General features: G+C 36.4%; 1 protein-coding gene across 2 annotated transcripts in view; it reads right to left on the minus strand.

The window, feature by feature from the left end:
* The window catches only part of LOC122810860 (high choriolytic enzyme 1-like), a 160,352-nt gene that overhangs the window by 117,334 nt on the left and 17,349 nt on the right, over positions 1 to 25,669 (minus strand). For both annotated transcript variants that reach the window (XM_044082412.1, XM_044082411.1), the window contains exons 2-3: positions 5,440 to 5,506; positions 1,678 to 1,764 (exon numbers count right to left, since the gene is read on the minus strand). In XM_044082412.1, coding sequence (XP_043938347.1) covers positions 1,678 to 1,764; positions 5,440 to 5,506 — 154 coding nt within the window. The remainder of the gene's footprint in view (positions 1 to 1,677; positions 1,765 to 5,439; positions 5,507 to 25,669) is intronic.

The raw sequence follows: 25,669 nt of genomic DNA on the forward strand, positions 1-25,669 counted from the left end.
TTGATGTTTGAGTTTTCAGAAATGCAATCATATGGTCTCATCCGTATGAATTTCAAGTTTCTGAAAACTTGATCATCTGACATAGATCCACACATACACACACACACACACACACACACACACACACACACACACATACACATATATATATATATATATATATATTTTTTAATTTATTTAATTTGTCAACAAGGAAGCTCTATTATACATAAATGCATTCGAACCAACACGTATAGCAGTCACGAAAAAGACCCTTCGCCACCAAGGAAACCAGTCCAGGTACATAAATGCATGCTTTAAGAAGCAGCAAGGAAAATCAATAAAATTAACAAACCTAAGATGTCCTCAACATAAGCAATAAGATTGTAAAGTGCATGCAATGAAAATAGAACAGCATTCATAAATGAAAACAAAATGTTTCCTTTAGCCATTACATTCTGTATAGAGGTGTCACTCTTTGTGGTGGACAGTAGTGCAGAAACTAATTGGACATATATATGGCTAATCCAATTGTTAGAAACACTGGCGCTGTGCTCCAAAGGGTTCCATTGTGCCATTTATCCAAGACAGTAATGACCATGTTGTCAGTACTGTTTTTTTCCTTGGAAAAAAGTTCTTGGTGATGCAGCCTGAGAAAATTGTGTTTGTATGGGAAAACTGCACATTATTAACTGGTACCAACAGTGTCAAAATATAATATATAGATGAGTCTACTAATGTAAAAGGAGTAAGAAGTTATAGAATAAATGAATGTGTTCTCCTCAGGTTCAGGCTGCTAGGTGGTGAGACATTTTTTTGTTTTACATTTGGTTAGGGACTCATGGTGAAAGTGAAATTTAGCAGCAGAGACATATACTCAGGTTCATGTAATTATTCTTTCTTTTATTTCTCTGTGGTTAATATTACAATAAACAGAACAAAACTGATGGAAGTAAATTAGCATTTTCATAGAATGTCAGTGTGGGAAGAGTTATGAAAATATTTTAAATGAGGTATACTATAAGAAGGGGCTGGGTTGGAGCTGTCTACCTTTGACGGTGTTACTTTATGTTGGTTGCTGGATTGCAATGGGAGCCCTAGAAGGTTCCAGTGGCATGTAAGATATGTTTAGTGAGGTAATATGATTGTCAACTTCTAGGACACAATTATTAATTACAATAGCACTGAGGCAAGTCCTTGAATGTAAACTATGGAGTATTATCTATCAGGTGTTAGTTTTTAATGTTGCAGTTGGATCCAATATATATGGCTAGAGCTGGCTGGAATCTTGTAGCACTGATATAAAAAGAATAAATGCACACTGTGCCAAACTGCTATAACAATAACAGTAACAGTTTCACATGCAGTATATATTTCTTTCCTAATTTTAGATACTAATAATGCATTCATAAATGGAAAAGCTCATTGCATACACCATGAAATGCATTGTACTCTGGCAGCTATATACAGAGTTCCATGAAATAATTCAGACTGATTCAATTTTAAGGAAATTTGTATGACAGTAAAAGACATTAAAGATGTAATAAATAGAGCCCAAAAGAAGATATACATTTGATATATCTGTGGTCAGAATCATAATGTTCCACAACTGAAGCACATCCTAGGAAGTACCAGTTATATGGCCCGAATAGTAATTATATTTTGAAAACACATGGAAAATGAGCTGTGTCCACCTACCAAGTTGACTGTTTATCTTCAGAATTCGATCAACAGGATACATTTCCTCTTTGTCAAAGTTATTCACTCCAATCACTGAATCATTCTCTGTGGAAAAATGAATAGTTTTCATTAGACAAAACAGTAAAAATAAAACAACAGCCATAATCTATAGTTCTTTTATTATTGAGTCTAGTATCTGAGATGTGACTGCAGCTATAATAATCTTAAAAAAAAATTATCTTCTTTCAAAGGAAAATGTATGAAAAGTTGTAGCAAGCTGTACTGGATCAGGATAAAAATGAAAAAGTTGCATTGTACTTTAATTTTACAGTAAGGCTTAAGGTATAAAACAAAATTTGTAAAACAGAATATAGCTATATATTTGCTACTGTGGAAATGTATTATCATTTAGAAAGTGAAATTAAGCCCTTGCTTCTTCATTGTGAACTGTTTGCAGTGTTGTCAAGTGTATTGTTTTGGAGGGTTATAAATTAGGTCACAAATGATTTTCTTATTTGGACTCTGTCTTGCTGAGTCTTACCATCCCCTCCTTGCACAATTAGCTATGAAAACAGGAATGGCAGCTCTTATATGTCAAATCTAATGCTACAGGCAGTTCTGTTTGAGGATTTATAAATAGAAGAACTGACTGGTAATTTGAAGACTAACAGTAACAGACACACACACACACACACACACACACACACACACACACACACACACACACACACACACACACACACACACACACACACACACACAACATACATAAGAACTAATAAAGGTGCTATGCTCTCTATAGTCTGATAAGGAGCTGGAAAAGGAAGAACTGAAGACATAGTATAGTATTGTTGGCCACATAAATGCAGTACCATACAAATGAAAATCTAATAACTTTATAAAATCTCCTTTCTTCCTTACTACAAAAGTGATCTAAAAGCACTAAGCACAACCATTGTTGAACTATCAGGAAATGTAAAAGCCATTTAGGAATTTAGTCACCAATACCAAAGATAACAATAATGTCTTTTTTAGCTACATTTGGAAACTCAGAAGTAATACCCAGTTGGTTGTGACCTTTTTTCCATTATCAATTTCATTCTCTGACCCTGAAACCACAATTAATATTCTTTCAGACAAGTTAGCTCCAAATTCATGCCCTTTACACAACACATTGTCGTGTTGATGTATCCACTTACTCTCCCACCTGAAATCACCCAAGATAGAGTAACATAAGCATTCTCCAAAACCAAACATGCTACTTCCATGCATGCTGTTGATATTCCAGGATGTCTGCTTGCAAGTATCAAGAACCACTTGTTCCACCCGCCCTTCTAAATCTCTTTAATCTTAGTCACTCTAGAAGCCATGTTCCTGATGTTTGGGGAAAAAAACACATCAGGGTTCCTCAAGGAAGGGTGGTTATATGACAGACCCAGTCATTATAGTCCTACTAGATTTTATAGCATTATCTGTAAAACCATGCAACACATTGTTGAACTAATTAGCAATGACATAGTTGCTCTCCAAACTGTTGATCGTACTCAAACTGGATTTGTGAAAGGCAGGTCAGAAGTACTCAACCTAGATGCCTTCAGCAATGACCAGTCTGTTCATACTAACTATTCTAACTTTGGTAAGGCCTTGAACACCATTCCCAATGTGGGTGTCATAAATGACCTCTCTAGTCTCAGTATTAACCCTTATTCTGTCCACTGGGAAGCAAATTAGCTTACTGGCACAGCTCACACTAAAAAGGTAGGCGGTATATCGTCTATCATCAAAGATGACATGACTGGTTCTCCTCAGGGATCAGTCTTGTGCCTTTATTTCCAATAAGTGAAATTGGACAGCTAAAATATCCAGTTAATAAGATTTGTAAAGGACTACAAATTAGGCAAAGCGGTCAATTCCACCCACAACACCCATATTCTGCAGAAGTGATTGGATCAGACTTCTCAGAAGTGAAATTGGATATCTGAAATATCCAGTTAATCAGGTTTGTAAATAACTACAAATTAGGCACAGTTGTCAACTCCACCCATAACACCCATATTCTGCAAAAGGGATTAGATCAGACTAATACCTGGCATGTCAGACTAAATGCCAAAAAGTATGGAATAAAAACAATTGATAAAGCCTGAACATTCTCCCAAAAACAAAAACTGTTGTAATAGACTTGGGTATCTGTGTTGACAAGGAGAGCTCTGTTGACTACCATATCTCACTTGCTGTTAAAAAGTCCTTCTACCTCACAGAGCTTATCTGTTGGGCTATCACATTTACATCAGATAATGTCTTACCTCTCTGTACTGTTCTCTTATCAGACCTATCATTAAAGATGATGCCTCCTTTAAAACGTCCTATCCAAGTACCTTAAAGAACCTGAAAGATTCAAAAGATAATTACATAACAAGATTTCTAGTTTCATTCACTTAAACTATCCCACCAATTAAAATCCTTTTCCCTGTATTCCATCTCATATAGGGTCTTAAGAGGCATCTTTCTAGAACAAACAGTCTACAAAGCAACAGGCCCAAATAATTAAACTTCCATTGTAAAATTAAAATGCATGATAGCATGATATTTTTTTTACCCAATGCATTCCTCATGTTTGGAATAGACAGCATCTGTACATTAAACAAATTACATCTCTGAACACCTTGAAAGGCATCAATGATTTGATAGATAATCCAAAAATGTTCTTCTTCTAAGTTTCTTGATGGCTGTCCTATCATAAGCTTTGAAAAACCCATCTATACCTGCACTGCGTACAGGCATTATTATTATGTTACTTCAATGGTCTGACAATCAAAAAAAAGAAAGACGGTGGGGCCTTTGAAGAACAGGATTTATCAACATGTGTATGCTGTCAAGAAGGCTATGGATGCAAATGCATTGTACAAACATTCTACCCAATGTCACGATTTTAAAAAGTTAGCCATTGCTATACTGGAGCAGGTTACCCCTTCTCATAGTGGTGGTGACTGGGAGCTAGCCCATGACGAAGGAAACTATACAGGCAAATACTGCTTGATGCTGTAGCCCCCTGGTATTAATGGTCTTATTTCAATTAAACCAATTTTAAAAACAATGGCTTCTAATATATGAATGACTAGGATTTTTCATAAGTTTAATATATTTATTAAAGCTTACCAAGTTGTTTTTAACACAGTATGTTGCTAAACTTTTGTTGCATTTTTATATATGTTTTGATATTTGTTTTGTAAGTACTATCACTTTAAATGAAATAGAGCTTGGCATCTTTAAGGTTATATAATCCACCAGAACAGTTGCTACTTTGTTTCTGAAGAAATTCCTGTTTGGATTGAATGGAGTGAAAGTGCTTAAACTTGATTGTTTTTAAATATTAAACCTGGATTGCAGTCCAAGTGACATCTGGTATGGCATTCTTTAGTTTTTGAGTATCTTATTTATCCTAACAAGGGAGGAAACCATAGAACATTAATTATTTAGAATGAATTTTAATAAAACTCATTGTTCTTGGGAAATAAGCTATTTCTTAAAACATGTTTGCAGTTAATTTGATTGGAAATTTGGACTATAATGGTAATCAAATACCTTGAAAACAAATAAGTTATATGTCTGACCCTGAAACATCTGAACCTATCTTCTGTATTTGTTGGAAGTTGCAGGTGTTTTAGTCTTCATTTTCCATATAAAACAGAAAATCTTATGCTGACTAAGATTACCTAGTTTTGAAAATGCAGACGGAGTAGGAGACTACTAGACAAGTTGAAAAACAATGAAAAGTGTTACCTGGTTTGTTTCGGTCTAACACAAATTGCATTACTATTTCATCATTTTCATCAAGGGATTGAGATACCTACAAGTTAAAAGATACTTCAGTTAAATTGTCAGTTCATAGCATACTTATGCTAAAATCTGCAGTAACAAAAGAGAAAAATCTATTAGCAACAGTGGCAGCCAAAAATTTCAGATCTAAAAAGAACATTTCTGTATGTTTCCCTAATATTTTCTGCCATACCCTATACACAAATTTTCCACAGTGCTTAAAAAAATAATACATTTGGATACATTAACTGACTAAGCAATTTCACTCTGAGCTCAAAAAAAACACTTGTTATTATAGATGACAGCAGAAAAGAACTGCACTGTAAATCTACATTCATCATCAAAAGGACTCCCCTACAGTTGCAGAAAGAAAAAATACACAATGTGTAACACGGAATACTCTTATCCATGGGAAATCATTGCTGGTGGGGTTTCTAGATGTGTGGTGTCAATGACTCACTTGTTTTGGGAGATTTCTCCCTTCTTTTAGCTTGCCTGACCATATAGTTGGCATATATAAGTCTGGGGTGGGTAGGACATTCGACATCCCGCATTGAAGATGTAGGCGGGGTGTGCTCACCTATAAAAAATTTGATTTTTTTTCTTCCTTCTGTGTTTTCGGGACTTTTTTTTTGCATGCTTTGACTTAAACAACAAAAATATGGTAAAAATGTATATAACAGCTTTTAAAGCTGTTTGTTGACTAGATGTTCACTTTGCTTCTGGCTATCCTTTTTGTATGGCAATGCAAAGTGTATAATGGCTTTCAAAACTGTTATGCACCATGCTGTCTCTTAAGTGTGTTAAATCATATAAAATGTGTTAAATTATATTGAAGTACTTTACTTTTTTTCAGTTAAATATAGTTTTAAATATGATTTTTCTTTTTTTTATTGAAGAAAAAGTTCAGAAAACGTCCCAAGCAACATATTATTCTCAACTACATAAAAGCTACAATTCCAATTCGTAAGCTTATGTCATCATTTATTAATTTTCCTATACCCACTTTATCCTAGTCAGGGTTGGGGGGAGACAAAGTTTTATCTGATATTCTGCGAACATAAGACAATGAACTAATCCTGGATGGTCAAATGACGCACAAGTGCATAATAGAACAATTCAGTTATTTGTTCTGTTTTCCTGCAGATAGTCCAGATATGATAAAAGCTGTCAATGTAGTATGCTACACAATGTTGTAGACTGCACACTGTTCCATCTCGATACCTATTGATTTTAGGGTATCTTTAGATTTTTTTGTCGTTAGCTTTATGTGTGGAGCCTTTTCTGACTTTTGGATCTCTGCTAAAAAGGAATGCATCTCAAACTAGTGTAAATTTACACTCATATACTATAAATCAATGGCTGACAAGCTAATCTTCTTTTTTGGCTAATATATCATCCTCTTCCATTTTCTTGTTATATAACAAATTCTCATATCTTTTTTCCCCCACAGGATTTGAAATGTTGAGACCCACTATAGTGAGCCCTGAGACATGAAAAAAAATGGTCAAAAGATCATAATTAGATATACTAAGTCTAAGATACCATTTTTCAGAATATTCTCTTTTCTCCAAAGTATGATAGTGTCAGAGCTGCTATATATAAGTTTTGGGTGGTGATGGAGTGCATCTGTGGCTTGCCCCACCTGCAAAAAGAAGTTTTAAGGAGAGGTTTTGGTGTTTTTTTTTTTTTAGGCACTCAGCATTTCAACTGCCAACATTTCAATAGGGAGGCACAGATAATACTTTATCCCATTTATCAATGTCACATTTCTTTATCATACTTCTCATATGATATCATATTCATTTCCACATATTTAAATTCTTAATATCTTTATTCATTTTTAAACCTTTCGCCAAATATTTTATTCTTTTTGGAATCCAAAAAGCAAAGTTCTGCTGTTTTTTGCACAGTCAACACATTTTCTTTACTCTATCATCTTATATTTCATATTCCCTTTTACCAGTAACTTGTCTAATAAAATTATCCACAAAAAATCCTCTGCTTTGTGAAAATTTCCTGACATTTTTTTCTTCTGAGTTTTACTGACCTTTTTCTCCTTCTTTTAATTCCTTTCATGAGTACAGTATAATTTCTTTTCCCATCAATTTACGTTTAACTTCCAGAGTTTCATTTTATCTAGTTCTTTTTATCTTTTCTTTACCCATTTTTCCCACACATTTTTTTTTTTATTTTTCATCCTTTTTTACCTTTCTCTTTACCCGGACTAATTTCATAGATGCCAAATGCACCACTGGATTTTTTTTTTTAAATCTTCTTTTTTATTATAAGTGATCCCTCTTCTTACCAAGTTCAGCACTGAGCCCAAAATGAAGCTAAAAAAATCTCTAATAACTCTTTTTTCCACCTGAGTGGGAAGCATATGTAATTGCCTTAAATATGGTATTTTTCCCACTACAGATATAGTTAATATGTATATTTTTCTGAAATGATAAATAAAAAAATGTTTCTACCAAGCTATCATTTGTATTTGTTCCAGTATTTCACTCCATTGACTTTACATTTTCATACTCATCAAATGTCACTCCCCAAATTTTTATTTCCTTTCTTGTGAAATGCGTTTTGTTTAACTGGAGACTAGTGTTTCTAACAGCTTTTTGATACTTCCATCCTCACTTATCCATCCCTTGTTTTCTGTTATTAGAACTAAATCATCAGCATATCTCATACATATTGGTAACATAACATTTCCTTCCATCTCACATCTTGCCCCCCTCATTTCTGACATGCATGTCTGTACTATTGCTTTCATTAATAATACAAATATGCCCATTACTCATTGGGCATCCCTATTTTACTTCCCTCTTAACACTTTTTTCCCCAATCCATCCATTTATCATAACTTCTACCTATGGTTTTTCATAACATTTCTTTATTACATTATTATTTTTCTGTTATACTGTATGCCTCTAAAATCAGCTAATTGCTTCATGGCTTACTTTATCAAATGATTCAGCTGCATCACATGCTATTAGTCTTACTTCTTCATTTCTTTCAGTATCATCTTTACTACTTCATCTTCTTCTAATGTAATTAACATGTTTTCAACTCTCTTCCTTTTATACAATAGATACCATCTCCTCTTACCTCATCCAATGCTCCCTACATCCTTATTAGTAGTATTTTCAAAAACATTTTATAGTCAGTTTTCCCTAGTTTTATAGGTCTCATTTCTTTTATCCTTTTTACATATAAGTTTTCATACTTCACATGTGTCTGCATCCTTTATACATTTTTCATCCATTTATTTAATATTTAAAAAAACTTCTCTTTTGTCTTTATTAACTGGCTTATAATACTCATGACTTATGTCACCTGATCCTGGCGCTGATTCATTCCTACCTTATTTTATCACATTCTCTGTTCCTTTTACTGTTATATCATTTTCTAAAAAGCTTTTTCACTTTTTCAGATCTTTTTTTTCACTTGCCGTTCTTCTTACCCATTCATTCCTCTTTTTCATGCATTTTTTTCTATAAAATTCTCTACAACATCCATACTATCCTCTTGATTGTAGTGTATTCTATGTCTACTTTGTCATCTAACATAGCATCTATCTTTTCTTCTCTCAGTTTTACTTCTTTCTTAAATAAGGTGAAACCTCCACTTCTTTCTTTTCAGAAAAAGATTTTGCCTATGTAACATATTTTTATTTTCTGTCTATTTTTATATAGCTGTTTGTTTATTCCCTTATTTTTGCCACTTCCTTACCCTATCTCTTTCTCATATTTCCATAAAATTTCTTTATACTTTTCCTTTTTTCCTTTTTTTTTATTATTCTTTCCATTTCTAATTATATTTTATACTTCTGCTCATACATTACCTACCACTCTGTTAAAATTTTATAAAGAGATCTCATTGTCAAATGATCTTTTTATAATATTTATTTTTCTCTTTTCATTTCTTTCTCCTTTTTAAAATCTTCAGTTTGGGGTTGGCACAATGGTTAAGGTAGTTACCTTACAGACACAAGATACAGTGTTTGATTCCTACCTTAGGCAGCATACCTAAGCTTAAAAAGACTCCCTGGGTCATTAGCTTAGTAATTACTTATGAACCTCTTTATCCCTTTTGCCTACTTTATTCCATTGTCTTCCCCATTCCAGCCCACACTGTTCTGTGATGTGAAAACTCTGCCATCTGTACTCCTCCTGTTATTTCTTTCTTTCATATCTTTAGAGTAAACTATATATTCAAATTCAATCTTAAAAATCCCCTTTAATATGCCTGTCCTCTATTCCTTCCTACTTTTAAATCTCCACATTTTATTCATTTGCTTAACATCTTAATATCCTGTTAGTTTCCCTTTTCTTTAATCAGATTACAGTTAACATTTCCTACCATCACTAATGACATATTTCTTAACACATTTTGTTTTAATTTTTCAATCAACTGTTTTCTGTCATATTAGTATACTCATAAATCATTACTAATTGTATATCACTATCACTACCCTTCCTCGCAGTACTGTTGTTGCATCTAGAATTCTTCTTTCTCCATTTTTATAAGGATTCCTATTCTGCAACATGTTTTATTGCCTAGCGACCAAATAATTTGCAACTCCCATACTGCCTGAATTTTCTTTTTTTCTTTGTTTTATCTGGTAACTAGCAAAGATACATTTTTGTTGTTACACCAATCCAGCACCACCAGACCTCTTGTATTATTTCCAATGCTATCAGATCATATTTTTCCTTTCTTTCTACATCTCCCACTGATTGATTTCACTATACTTTTCTTCTCCTGTCTCCTTTTCCCCACTTCTTCAACTTCACTTTCTAAAATCTCATATCTGTTTTTTCCTGCATATTGATAATTTCACCTTGAACTAATCTTTCTTCTCTAATTAGCTCTTAATTTTCAACCTTTCTTCTGTAGCCCTTTCTCCATACCACATTCTCTTTCAACATCTTCATTACTAATATTTTCTACTGTATGTCTTTATTGTGAGTGATGCTTTTCATTTACTCTATCTTTTTTGATATGGAATGGTCAAACTAGAAGGGCTCAAATTATATACGTTTTTTTACAAACAAGCTTACATTTTTGCTACATATGTTCCCTCTCCCTACATTGATCATACCTTCATTTGTTTCAGTCTTGTACTAAAATGATTTTCATCCTTACATAAATAACATGCTTTAGTACCAAACACATCCTTTCTTACCATTCAAACTTATTGAATTTGAAATATGTTGAATTTTCCCATCCTTAGCATCCATTGTTACCCACTCTTCACAATCCCCAGTCCATACAATTCTTTATTTATGTTTTTTAACCGCATGAACTTTATTCACTGCACAGTGAAAGAAATAATAGTTATAAGTTATGCTCACCCATACCTGCTGTTCTAATCTGCAAATGTATTTTCTTTTTTTAGTTGTAGCCCAAAGTTTTGAAATAAATTGTTTTTATTGTGTGCTATTTCCTTTTTCAGTCGCAGTCATAATTTTTCCAAAAAGTTAATGCTTTCAAATGTCACTTCACAAAAATGTTAAGCTCCCAGGTGAATTTAATGTCAGACCTTAGTGGCAAAATAATACTATTCATAATGGCATATCTGTTTACATTGCCATAATTCTTACTTTTTATTCTTACTACTGGCTGCCTTCTGTGTGAGTGTTAAGAAACTGCAAACCTTTGTCCCTTCTCAGTTCCTACTTCCATTCTTCCTTATCTTTCTTCAAATGCGTAAGTTCTTCTTTCCTGTAACAAAATACCCTGTTGCAGAAGTAAACCCCTAAAACTGCCTACACCACCAGTTGAGAATGCCCAGTGTTCCCTTTCTCCAGCTGTTGTATGTTTCCAACCTCTCAGTTCCTTCCTCTACCATATTATGCCATTGTGCTTCCTCTCCTTTTCATGAAGTTCATCAAATCTAGCAGCACTTGTGTCTCTAGTCCTTCAGTTTCCTGTAACTCTATAACAGTTATTTTATCTCTTTTTCCTTCCCTCACTAAGTTTTTCTCACTCCCCTCTCCATCTCTGCTGCACCCTCCACCATCTTGGAATTCCAAGAACTGCAGTAGCAACCCTTTTGTGTCACCTAGCAGCTCCACAGAGTGCTTCCTTTCCTCTCCTCCAAACAGTAGGGGAAGTTTCCTGATGCTCTTGCAAAATGTCCCCTGGTCAGTATGAATGTGAATATGACCTTAGATATCCACTGAAAAAGGGGCCATTGACCTAGTGGGACAAAAGGGCGGCCATGGCAGTGCAGTGGTTAGCATTGTCACCTCACAGCAAGAGGTTCTCCGGTTCAATCCTCAGCTGGGGTGCCTTCTGTGTGGAGTCTGCATGCCCTTCCTGTGGTCGCGTGGGTTTCCTCCGGGTGCTCCGGTTTCCTTCCACATCCCAAAGACATGCTGCAGGTGGACTGAACACTCTAAATTGGGCCTAGGTGTGAGTGCATGTGTGTGTACCTCTGTGGAAGGTTGGGCACTGGGCTGGCAACTCAACACTGTAAAACTCCACTGCCAATCATGAGCGGAAAGGTGATCCGCTGTGGCGACCTCTAACCAGGAAAAGCCGAAAGAAGAAGAAGACCTAGTGGGACAAATCAGCTCAACAAAATATAACTATGTAATTATAAATAAATGTCTTTTATTACTTTTGATCCTGGCCCATTGTGTCATGTTTTCTTTTATATTGTTGATGCTCAGCTGAAAATGTTTTCCCCAGGGCAGTTTTATGTCTCCTTATTGTCTCCCCACTTCTTTGGATTTCTCACAGGATAAAACACAAGTTTGGACAGGGGGTCATATGAAACTGGGAGGCCTCAAAAATTATATTTTGCCTTTATAAATATGAAAATAAGAAATGCCTATTATAAAAAAAAGTTAATGAAAGATAAATAAAGACTGTCTAAACTATTCATGGACTCAGTACCTTAAAAATAATACATTTCTAGATGTTTGTTCCATGTTGAGACAGAGAAGGAGAGAGATAGCTGCTCTATCATGGATGGTCTATAAGCCCATCTTACAATAGCCTGGACATTTCAGTATTGGTTGTTAATTCCCCTCATGCTTCTTTGGTATTTTACCAGGAATTGGTGGTATATGAATGGCACAAAACAAATATGAAGAAAAAGAGAAAAACTACAGGAACTAATGGTAAATCATTGAAAGAATATGGCAAAATGAGACCAGATACCTCAAAATCACACAAAAATTCCAATCAAGATACATGGTAAAGTAGGAGATAAAGTTCTAAAGTGAGATGCTAAGTAACAATGAATAGTGCAACATTAGGGGCCACGTGATAGACCAGGTTCTGATGATGTAATTGTTTCTGTTCTAATGATGTTATTGTTCATATGAGGATCAATCAAGGGCCAAGAATTTGCTGCAAAAGATGAATGGAGAACATCATTTCTGTTTTCTGTATAATTAAGTGGTACATGCACAAGATCAGTTTGAGTCTCATGGCTCGAACTATTGATGCCCCTTATTCAAACAAGTGAATATTTACCCTGATTGAGAGTCTGTCGGGGTCAATGCTCATAAAATTCTGCATTCCTTCCTTCCTTCATTTATTCATTCATTCATTCATTCATTCATTCATTCATTCATTCAATTTCTTTATTTCTGTGTTTGTTTGTGGATCAGGATAGAGCACTGATGGTATATTGCATTGACCCATAAACTCAGTTTGTGATAATAATTATACTGTAAACACATTTCATATTTTTTGGACATGTAAATTTGTGAAGACTATTTGGTCTCATTCAATTAAAGGATATAAGGAATGCAAAATCACACTATATGATTGTGTATGGTATAACTATCTGCTGGTAATCATATTCATAACAGCTGTACAGAGGGCAACATAATTACTTGTTTTGTTAAAGCTTGAGTTAAATTTTAAATAACACAACACTGGATTAAAAGAGAGCATTTTAGTGGTCCTGTGTCTCAGATGGATAAAGCCATTTCTGTGCCGTAGATGACCAGAGATCAATTAATGGCACAGGCACTGGTGGGGCTGCCTGGGGGAGGATAAGAGAGAGCAATGGATGTTGGCTCATCCATCCTGGGAGTTGGAAGGCAGTGTAGGCTCATTGGAAAAGCAACATTAAAAGCCTGGTGAGTTCTGTGCTGCAAGTTGCATGCCACTTGGTCAGCATGTTGGATGTGTATGAAAACTTATATGCATCTCCCAAAGGCAGCCATTACAGAGTTTACAAGGCTGCCATGAGGTTGTAGGGGATAGGGTACACTTGATCTCCTCATCAGCCCTGGACATGGGGCAAGATGAGCTGGGGAGGCTAAGGCTGGTCCAGCAGACCTAGTGAATGAGAACAGAAGTTGGTGGCTGCTTATGGTCAGCTGGAGGGAGAAAATTAGGACTTTTTGAAAAAATTGGAATAATTTCATAAAACATTTCCTTTCTGCTTGAAAATGTTTGAAAAAAATTGCAGTCAGCTAAAACATTTCCACCTCCACAGGTGGATCTGTACAAACTATGTTGTGTCATCTGAACTGCATGCTTATAGTTGTTTTGGCAGTCTCCATTTACTTCTTCTGCATCTGAATGATTTATTGTACCATCTGTACATTGGCCTATTGGTACTTCCTTGTCAGAGGGAAATCATGCCTGTATTTTTATCATATCCATGTAGTTCGTTAACAGACATAGACACAGCAATGGAAATACCATTGCTATTTGCTCTGTTGTATTTTGTATCACTCTGTGGTAATGGATGTATGGTCATAATGCTACAGTACACTGATGTTATTAATGTTTTATTTGTTGAGTGTTTTTCTTATTTTTGTATTATCTGATTTATCATACACTTTTGACTAAAATATGATTGTTAAAAAAAAAATGGAAAGAGAGACCAGGCATTACAGACTGAACCAAAACGTTGATGATGACACTTCAAGACCTAGTCAGTCTTCTGAAAAAGACATCACAAATCCCATTAGTACAAAAACACAAAGGAAGAAAAAATGGGAAGCAAAGGAATAAGTCAGTAGACACATCACTGCAAGAAAAATGGAGGAGAAGAACTTGACCAATTCCTGTAATGGCAAAATGCAATAGATGTTATGAGGCTCGGAACAGAAACTCATCAAAATGCCACATGTCTCCACAGCTTGTTTTAGGTTCATAGGTAGGTACTAGGCTATCTGCCCGAAGGCATTTATAAGCCTAGGCAGAATGTGTTGGCTTTCGCCATCCTGTCAGATTAGTTCTCTGTGCCTCTGTCCAGCAGAGCCACTGACGTGATCGCTAGGGTAAACTTTCTGTTTCCCATCCACTCATCAAGGTTTCCTTGAAGAGTTTTAGTGAGGAGCTCTGCCTAATGTAGATTAGAATCTTGTTTCAAAGCATGGGAAGTCTCTGGGACAGGGATCTATCCCTCTAGCACGTCCTATTTATTGTTGTGGTGAGGTTTAGATCCCTAGAACATGTGCCTCGAGGGGATATGGTTTTCTTTAGGTGGAGTATGTCCATCAATTCTGGGATGGACATGGCCTTGTATGTTAGGCAGAGATCACCTCTGAGAAGGTGGTATGCAACCGAGTACAGCTGGAGCGTCTTCAGTCAAGCTGCATAGGGCATCTGTTTGAGGCCAGTGATCCTCATGGTGTGGTACTTCTTTGGTCTTTCCAGCTGTTGCAGGTGTCTTGTAAGGTACATCCCAAATGGAGCATTGTACTCTATGATGGGTCTGATGAGTGATGAGTAGAGGGGCACAATGACGTCTTTTGATCTGAATGCGAACCCTTTTGTGACTAGGTGGGCCACTTAGAATGATTTCCTAACCACTTTGGCAATGTGATTATCAAAGGAGAGATTACTATCTACTTGGGTCCCCAGATCCCTTATTACGTCTTCTGTATTTAGGGGGCTACCACCTATGTGGTAGTTTGTGGGTACTTTGTTTTTTCCAAAGGGGATGACTATGCACTTTGTGGCATTTAGCTTGAGGCAATGATTTTCACACCAGGTATCCGTCTCAGTGAGACCATTTTGGAGGATGTCTGTGTCAGCTGGAGAGTCAATTATAGCCCCTAGTTTGCAGTCGTCTGTGAACTTGGTCAGCCATAGTCCTCCTGTGCTTGCCTGTACCTCTGAGAAGTATATGCCGAACAGGAGGGGTCCTAAGACTGAGCCCTGGGGAACATCACTTGTAACTGGTTTAGAGTCAGGCTTAACTCCTGCAACTCTCACCATGTGGGTTCTGTCCATGAACCAGTTAGCAACCCATCTTGTGACGTAGGGGTTTATGTTCAGGCTGGTGAGCTTGTCTATAAAACCAGAATGGGGAATGGTGTCAAAGGCCTTTGCGAGGTCTAGGTAGGCTGTGTGTACCACCTTTCCCCTCATCTATAGCCTTAGTAACTGGTTCACCAGGTTCAGGAGGCATGATCTGCCCTTAACAAAGGCTAACTGGGTAGGATCCAGTATTTGGAGGTTTCCAATGTCTCTGTTAATGAGTTCCATGATGATGCACTCCATAGCCTTGCAGACCAAGCTAGTCAGGCTTATAAGGTGATAGTTTCTGGGGTCTGTTGTGGCTCCACCTTTGTGGAGCGGAATAACCGTTGCTATGCACCACTCTATAGGTACGTAACCTGTGGAGAGGCTGAGTTTGAACACTGTGTTTAGGTGAGAGGTTAGTTAATCTTTGAGCTCATGTAGAAAGCAGTCTGGGACACTGTCCGGTCCCATTGATGCTGTGTTTTTGGCTTTGGAAAGGGCTGTTTTAACCTGAGTGTCTGTGATTTCAGCGGCTCTACATTCTTCTGGTATGGTTATGGGCCCTTATGGAGGTGAGAGGGGGGTGAGGTTTGCACTGAACCTGTCTGCCAGGATGTTGGCAATATCAGTTGGTTCAGTGTATTTTGTGCCATTGTGCACTAACTCTGGGCAGATCTGAGCCTTGCCACTTAGATTCTTGACATAGCTAAAGAATGCCTTGTGGTTATCTTTGGAGTCCTTGGCAATTTTTCTTTCGAAGATCACCTTGGATTATTTTATGAGGGATCATAGTTTCTTGCTGATACTGATCAGGGATGTCTTCCCTTCTTGGGATTTTACTCTTTTCTGTACTAGTTTCCTCCTTCTATTGTATAGCTTGTTTATGGCAGGAGTCCACCAGACTGGTTTCCTTTTATTGGAGGAGTGTGTCTTGGTTTTGCTTGGGATAGCACGATCCATACATTTTTGTAGGTGCCTGTAGAATGCATTAATAAAGGATTTTGCAGCTTGGACAGCATTATCCTTAGCATGGGGGCCATGAAACTTTCCACCTCTGTCTTAAGTAACGTGAACTTTGCCTTTGAAAAGTTTTTCATGGTGGTTTCCTTGTCCGGGGGTGGGAGGGGGATGTGGATATCCAAAGTGATTTGTTTATGGTCCGATCTAACCAGCAAGGGATTGACCTCTGGTGTGGAACACTGGTCACCCATGTTGGTGATGACCAGGACCAATATGCTGTCACCTATGGTAGGAGTGTTGACCAGTTGATCCAGGGCATTTGAGTTTATAAATTCTAGGAAATGTTAGGCATGGGAGTTAATACTTGTGTAGTTCTCCCAGTTAATGTTTGGGTAATTGAAATCATCCAATATTAGGATGTTTGGTAGGACCTTTATGTTTCCCAGTGTTTCCAGAAACGTGGAATGGGGGCCCTGGGACATGGTGGGTGATCTGTAGCAATCTACAATTTAAATTGCAGTTTTGCCCATTGTTAGTTGCACATGGATAATCTCTGAAGCATCGTGCTGTGCCACTAACCTGGAGGTATGGGTATCCTTGATGAATATGGATATGCCCCCGCCTTTTGTATTTCGGTCCGGGTTCTGTGGCCGAAAAGTATGCTATGAGTTGTAGCCTGGTAGTGCTGGTATGCTCTCTGGAACCTTAAACCAGGTTTCTGTTACTGCACATATATCGATTTTCTCCATACTGAGGAGTGCCCGAGTGCATGCATTTTGAGGTTTAGACTTCTGGCATTGAGTAGCATTACCGTCAGTTTTTTGTTACTTGTGATATTTACAGTGGTGGGTTTGTCTTTTGAGCCTTGCCTAAAAAAGGCACTATGGGGGTGGCAAGAGCCTTGGCCAGTATTCGAAAGCCTAAGCGTGACAGGTGCAAGTCATCTCTAGTGAAGCGACGTGGCTTGTCGAGCATGTCTTCCCAGGTGGACAGACACTGAATCCCCTTTGAATGACATCAGAAACTTAGCCAATTGTTGAAATTGATAATTTTTTATTTATACCATGGTATCATTCTTGGTGAGGGCAGGATGCTACTCAGGGTCAGGGTCATGCTGTCCTGGGCTACGTGATCAAAGAGCTCTTCCATTTCTCTTTTAATGTAGTCCAGGGAGGTATGGCTCAGGTCATTCACACTAAAATGGACAATGACAGAGTCGTATTTGTACTTGTTCTGGAGTGACCTGATTGCTTGTGTTATGTGGCAGATCCTGGGACCTGACAGGCAGCTAATAGTAATCTTCTCCTTATTCAGCCTAGCGAGTGGGACGTCAGTGTGCCTGACTATAGAGTCACCTATTACTAGTATGTTGGGTATGTTATTTTGCCTTAAGGGCTGTGATTGCATGGCACACTGGTTTTGTGAAGTATGTGTTTCATGGTTTGTGTTGGGGGGGGTGGAGGTTGCTTGGATGTCTGCTTTGGAGGTGTCAGAGGTGCTAAATAAAAATCTGCAAAAGCAACAGAGTATGTTTTTGTGTATTTATGTGTGTTTTTTGCCGGTGCTGGTTTAATGGGTCTATGTGAGACTGGTGATGTGATGCAAGTATTTCCCTTCTCCTCTTGACTGTCTGATCCAGTCTTGGGTTGAGAGAGCTTAGCCTCCAGTTTGGCTGTATAATTGCATCTCTCGCATGTATTAGTGTTTGGTGGTAGGAGGAGAGGGTTGTCTGTGTACATGAGGCAGTTGTAACATTGCCTCAAAATGCCCAGATTCACCAGCTGGACTGGAGAGTACACCTGAAACTGCCCTTTGGACATGTCTGGATAGGTACAGTGAACTGTTTTACTGAATGGCTGGTAAGGTCAAATAGAGAGCCTTGTCCTTCTGTACAGTATAGGGGGGTCTAGTGCTAGGGTTTATAAGTGCTTGCTATGAGTTTTGAGCAAGTGCCGGGCTGAGAAATGAATGGCTTAAGTGCTTAAGTTGAAAGTTTGTCTAGTTCCAAGGGAAAAATTGAAGAGGAGACTTTGTGGACCCAGGAATAGTTATACTCTAGCTAACCGGTGCTGCCCAGCGTGCAAAACTGGGCAAATGTGTTTTTTATAGCAGGGAAATGAAAGAGATAGAAATTAGCCCAAAATGGCCAATAAGCTACTAATTTCTGGGCTGCAACCACTCCTCCAGGGACAGATAGGCTGCTCAAAGCTCCCCTCTCTCACAGGTGAACAGAGAAACTTCCTTCTATCCAAGTAAGGTATGGGCAAACACAGAGATTTGTAACACAGCCCTGAATTCAGCACTAACCTGAAAACTGGACTATAGTAGCTTAGAAAGGTGGGAAACAAGTATTTTTTTTTTTTTCAGAAAACAAAGCAGATACAATCAAAAAACACTTTAAATGCACAGAAAAGGATACTTTTTGTTATATATCTCAGATCAGAGTTGTAGTCAATGGCCCTAGTAATAAAGTAGAAGAAACACAAATACAGTAAAAGCAGATGAATAAAGTGCAATTTTTTTTGTTATATATAAATCAATAGAAAATGAACAAACTGATTTACACAAGTTATCCAATTAACCAGAAAAAGCTCAAAACTGAGCCCTGTTCCAGCAGTCTTCAATCAGACAAGCTCTAACCGCACACTCCTGCCACTAGGGTGCAGGGGAACCTTCTCCAAAAAAGATGGCCTGGATCAGTGCTCAAGTTATACAACCAAAGCTAGATTCAGCAGGCCTGAATCTCGTCTATGCTACAGCAACAAGGCGCACCAATTTCAGAAAGAAGCAGTTCAAATAAGCAGGCACAATAACCTATGACCAGAAATTCCCAGCTCAGATGGGCAGAATCCAGCCTCTCCTCCCACAAGAGTGCAGACCATAAACCTTCTTAATGTAGAATAACTGGCCTAAAGCCCAAGTGCTTAAACCAGAACTAATACACTTTTATAATAGCAGACAGTGAGCCTTCAATCAGCAATTCCCAGCTTAGAAGGATGTAAGCTACTTGTTCTGCCACAACAGTGCAGATCACAAACATTCTTAATGTAAAACAGCCAGTATGAAGCCCAAGTGCTTAATCCAAAAGACTTAGAATAACAGTTACAATTTAATCAGGCTACTACCAAGCAGTAATAAATGCAGCAGAATAAATAAAATTGAGTACTTTTAAGAAGAGGCAAAAGCAAAATAAAGTAAGAGGAAACACAAATGCAGTAAAAGCAGATGAATAAAGTGCAATTATTTTTTTGTTAGTAAAGTGCAAGGAGAGAGGAAGGAAGAACCTAAGTGGGTTGGCCTTCTCAAATCCTCTCAGGCACTCCTTGCACTCCAGCCAAGAATCAAACGGGAGAACCTCTTGTTGCCTCACAGCAAGAGGTTCATCCGTTCAATTCTTGGCTGGAGTGCAGGGAGTGCCTTCTGTGTGGAGTCTGCATGTCCTTCCCACGGTTGGGTGGGTGTTTGAAAGACATGCGTAAATGGGCGTGCCTTCATTGAAGGTTGAAAGTTGAGCTGGTACTTCGGCGTTTGTGAAAATCTACTGCCAATCATTAGCAGACCGGAGTTCCGCTGTGGCGACCCCTAACCGGGAAAAGCCGAAAGACAACAACATTAAGTAGAGTGAACACTAGACTCAGAATATGATCTTACTGTACTCAGTTAAGTAAGCAAATGAGATGGACCCAGGAGGAGTGTTCAAATACAGACTTACAGGGCAGGCAATTCCAGAGCCACCACAACTAACACCAAGACAAGAATAGGGAGGGTGGGTAGGGAATTAACTGCAGAGAGACACACAACACACTATTCAATTAAACAATTAGGTAACAGAAAAAAATGAAATTCAGTACTTTTAAAACTGCAAGTTTGTACTTAACAGAAGACTAAAATACAATACTGCAAGTTTGCACTTAACTTCAGTTTCTAATGCAGGTGATTGTAGCCAACCAAGTCTCCCAGAAGTTGAGCATAAAATGAATTCTCAAACTTGGTGGCTAGCACGTAAAGTACAGAGGAAACCCTCTAGGATAACAGTTAAATATCAGATAACAAAGAAGTTAGAAGACCATCACACCCTCTTAAAGCAGAGAGACACACACACAGCACACTATTCAATGAAACAATTAGATAACAGAAAAAATGAAATACAGTACTTTTAAAACTGCAAGTTTGTACTTAGAAGACTAAAATACAATGCTGTATGTTTTCACTTAACTTCATCTTCTAATGTAGGTGATTGTAGCCAACCAAGTCAGCCATATGGCTCACATTACTGATATGCCCAGCATATATAGAGTGATATAACAATATATGCTTAGTAACATAATGGCAATATAAATGTAGGCTCATAACTGTGGACAATAGCACATATGAAGTCCAACACAGAGACAATTTCCATGGGCATCCAGGTTAGTAGTTATGTGATCTTTCATTCCCTGGAAACCACACTTTTCCTCTAGGTGCATAGTGCATCCTATTTAGGTATATCTACCTAGCAACTGAGGGATGAGATGCTTCATTTAACTAGGCATCACTGTAGTATAAAATCATTTCTGGCCATGCAGTAAGCAACACTGAACTGTTGAACATTCTAACCGGGGGGGGGGGGCAAGTAGCTGACTTCATTATACTGATATGCGATTATAGAAATTAAAATGTTGCTGTAGCCTTCAAAAATAGATATTTTAATCATAGCGTTTCTCAATGGAATTCAAATATTTCTAATGTAAAACAGTTAATAAAGAAGCTGTTTTCTCTGGGTTATGCATTTTTTTGTTTTGTTTTTGTAGTTAATAACTGGGTTGTTATTATAGGGCATACATGTTTCTGAGACCAAGACAGAGAATACTTGTGGTTGGTTTTGATAGAGAATGCATTGCTATCTAGGATTTTTACTAAAGAGCAAGCCTACAGTGCCCAACATGAACTGCCTACTGATGAAATGCAGACATAATGACACACTGCATGATGACCAATGATTGAAGGTCATTAATGTGCTGATTTGAATTATTCTTCTTTGTCAAAAAACATCAAATCATTATTTTATGATTAAAGAACAATGAGACAGAAAATCAGGCCCAGGCTTGTTTAGTCTTTCTATAACCTGATACATTAATTATCCCGTATTTGTACGGTTATAGTTTAGTAATTACCTTATCTATCTATAATGAACTTAGCATGATCTGTAACAATGAATCAGTCATGAAAAAACAGATGCTGAAATAAGTAACATTTATACATTAAAGTACATAGGATGCATGCTGTTCTGTGTTCATTAAAGGAAAATAAGTGAAACAGACACCCACAGATGACAATTTGCAGCAAGACAATGGCTATAATCAAAATTATCTTGTGCATTTAGTTATGATTTATTACTCTAGCTGTTGTGTCAAAGCTTCAACAAATAGTTGGTATTTATATAAATGGATAAGTTGTTAAGTGAACCAATTTCTACGCACCCTCTTGAGTTATTCAGCTATTTGGTAGGTGGAAAATTCAAGCTACAAACACAACAAAAGCAGGCATGTAGGATCCAATAGGTGCTGTTTTTAATATATAATATGTAGTGCATATGCTGCTCAACCTCTTAGCACAAAAAGGTCTGGACAAAACCAAATAAAATGGTGAGACAAAGGCCAAAAATAGGGACAGTTTTTTAAATATTGCTCTTATAAACTTAGAAAGTTGATAGAATAAAGAGTGCTGTGTTAGCATGCATTTTCTGAAGGATAAGAAATGTGAAATTTAAATTTTTGTCATTATTTAGAGACTTCAATACTCAATGAATTGCCTGAACACCACAAATTTTATGAGGAACAATCCAAAAATATGAAGCGAAAATCTGGACAGTTGAGAGGTAGGTATTGGGAACACACTCACTATAAATTTCACCAGAAACCATGTTTCCTTCCAGAACTGGAGCTTCTTCAGTGACGCACAGAATACTGTCATCTTCTAACAGTATGGCAGTATGTTATATGGTTTGATTTGTGTATTATTTCTACATGAGCTCAGAGTCACTTGGTGGTAACATGCACCATTGCTGTTCCACTTAAATTAGTAAAAAAAAAAAAAACACACGTGTATATATATATATATATATATATACACATATGTGTGTGTTTGTGCATATATGAACATACATTCATATATAGTTTTTATTTTTTTATTAATCTTTTATTTGACTGTGTTAGTCTCACTAAGCTAGTAGTCTCTTTTCAGGAGAGACCCATGGTGGTATTCATACTACTAGGCTAAATTTGCCAGGGTATTGGGGAACTACCCCTGCTTGTCATTCTGTAGTTGTGACCAGCCTAGCATGAGTGCATGCACATGTCTTGCTCCCGGTGCAGTGTTAGCTGGGAGGACAGTGTGTTTAAGATGGATGCAATGCCTGTTGGAGTGGAGGTGAATACTAGATTTATTGTGGAAGTGAGAAATGATTTGGAAGACTTGGAGATTATGTTTCAAAAATTGTTATTCAAGCTGATGGATAGTGTGGACTAAATGGATTGCATTGTTACAACCCTCCATTCAGGAGGATTGAAGGATAATATACTTCATGAAGTGATAATACAAAGTGATCCAGAAAATTATGTCTCATAGGGAAACATAATGGATGAAATTCAGGGAAAAGAAGCTGAGTGTGTTCTCAAGAAGATATAATCACCTAAAAAAAACACATGCGGAGAGGCCATTGCTAGTCAGATGCTGTAAGGATCCAATGTAAAAGGAGCATGGAAATGGACACATATGAGGTATGGGGCACAGTTATTCAATATTAAAACATACTAAGTAAGAGCCTTTATTTTGATAAATGAGGAGCCATTATTTTTGAGATTACACAAATTATTGAAATATTTTTATGTGAATATGAAAAAAGACAGAATAATAACCCATGAAATGAATACATAATTAAATGTATTTTGAGTAACAAACAAAAAAAATACACATACAATTCAGGATAGAAGTTGAAAGAGAGAATTAAAAATATTTAAAGAGTTTTTCTAAAGAAGTGATGGACATTTATAAAGTAATTGATAATAGGGGGTTTATGGACTGGGTCATGGGATTTCAGTGTTGTTTTGAAAATGGAAAGTGAACAAATCTTACATATCGCAAGTATAAATGTTGAAGGTAATAAGGGTGTGGTAAATACAGGTAACAAATATGAACATGCTCCTTTTGTGGTAGAGAACAACATTTAGTAAACAATTTTGATAAAAAGAAATGTTACATATGTGGGAAAACTGGACATAATGGATTGTGAAGAAAAAATAATGAAACAGACAGTGCAAATAAGGTGCAGGATAAAAAAATAATTGATGAAATTGAAGTAGCAATGGAAAATAATTTAGAATAAGAAAGAAATGGTAATGAAAAAAGAGGAAGATAAAAAAAGTTGTAAAGTAGTAAAAAGTTTTAACAATTTTATTGGTTAAAAAGTAAAAGATCGTAAAGGGAAATTGAAAAATACAAATTTAGAAAAGAAAAACAAAGGTAATGGATGAAGAATAATACATTTATTAATACAAGCATGATAAGAGGATGATTCCCACTAAAATAAGGAATAGAGAAACCAATAACTTAAGGATTTTTTCAGTGAATGTTAATAATATAAAAATATAAATAGAAGGATAGTGATTCTAGAATGGTGTAAAGAATATTACATAGACATGATTGTTTTGTAAGACACAAGGATTTTAACAAAAGAAGAAAGATATCAAACAGAGAGGATATGGAATAGAAAATAATCTGGAACTTTGGCAATGAATATTGCTCAGATATAACAATCCTATGTAGAAACATAGTGAACATTTGCAAAGTTATATTAGTTGACATGGGGAGACTTGTTACTATAGATTTAAGGTGGCAGGGAAAAGTTTATAAAATGATAGCTATATACTCACATACTTATAAAGTACACTCAGAAGCAGTTGTATAATAGACTGTGAAAACGCTTACTATGTTTTGTTACTTTTATTGTTTTATGGTGAATTACATTTTTTACAGCACTCCAGCCATGGTATACTTTCTTTCTTTTTTGGAATTTACTTGGACTGTTTGAACAGAGAATATTCTGACAATTTCTAGATTATTTACTGTTATTATGTCCTATGATAACCATTCTTTTTGCTTTAGTCATGAGTGTTGTAGTTAAGGAAGTTAACACAAAAATAAAATGGAAAATATATTATGCAAGAGGATGTAGAAATTCTGGAATTAATGACATATGCAGATGATATAATTATAATAACCAAAAACAGCATAGGGATGAGAAAAGCTATATCTTATACAGTTGACTGTTTGAAAGGAATAGGTTTAAAGTTAAATAAAGATGAAAGTAAAGGTATGGGAGATACAGAAACAATAGCAGATATTCATTTTACATGAAGTGATTTTAATGGAATGGGTATAAACATTGGAAAAGAATTATATAATACAATATTGGAAATATTAAACGAGTTCAGAGAAATTCATATGATATGCATTGAGAAAGAGTTGTGTACTCGAAAGCTTTGCGTTTTTATCTGTGTTGTAAAGCAGTGTACATCAGGTGTTGGACTTCTCTTTTTTTTGTTCTGATAATTTATGTACTTTGGAGTCATTTAGCCATTTGGAATGTTTTTTGTTCTACTTTAGAAATGCGTATGTAATGAAAACATATAGACAGGCCTACAAGAAAAAGACTAATTTGTTAAATCTGGTATTGATAAGTAACATTTCATAAATATCAAGTATATTTTTGATTCCAATAATGTACAAAAAGCAGCTGTTTGAAATATATTTTCATTCATTTGGTGCTCAAGATTAAATCTTGTTAGGAGGGGAATTCTGTACATGAATAGAAAGGAAGGAGGATTAGGTTTGTTAAATCCAGTGGTTTATTCAGCATTTATGAACTTTTATAAAGTACTGCAATGGATAAATGATAAGAATGAGAAAATTAGTTTCAAAAGTATTCAAATGCAAGTATGAAGAATTTCGAAAAGCAAGAAAATAA

This window comes from Protopterus annectens, chromosome 9.part0 (assembly GCF_019279795.1).
Source record: "Protopterus annectens isolate FY-2018-M chromosome 9.part0, PAN1.0, whole genome shotgun sequence".
Classification (NCBI taxonomy): domain Eukaryota; kingdom Metazoa; phylum Chordata; order Ceratodontiformes; family Protopteridae; genus Protopterus; species Protopterus annectens.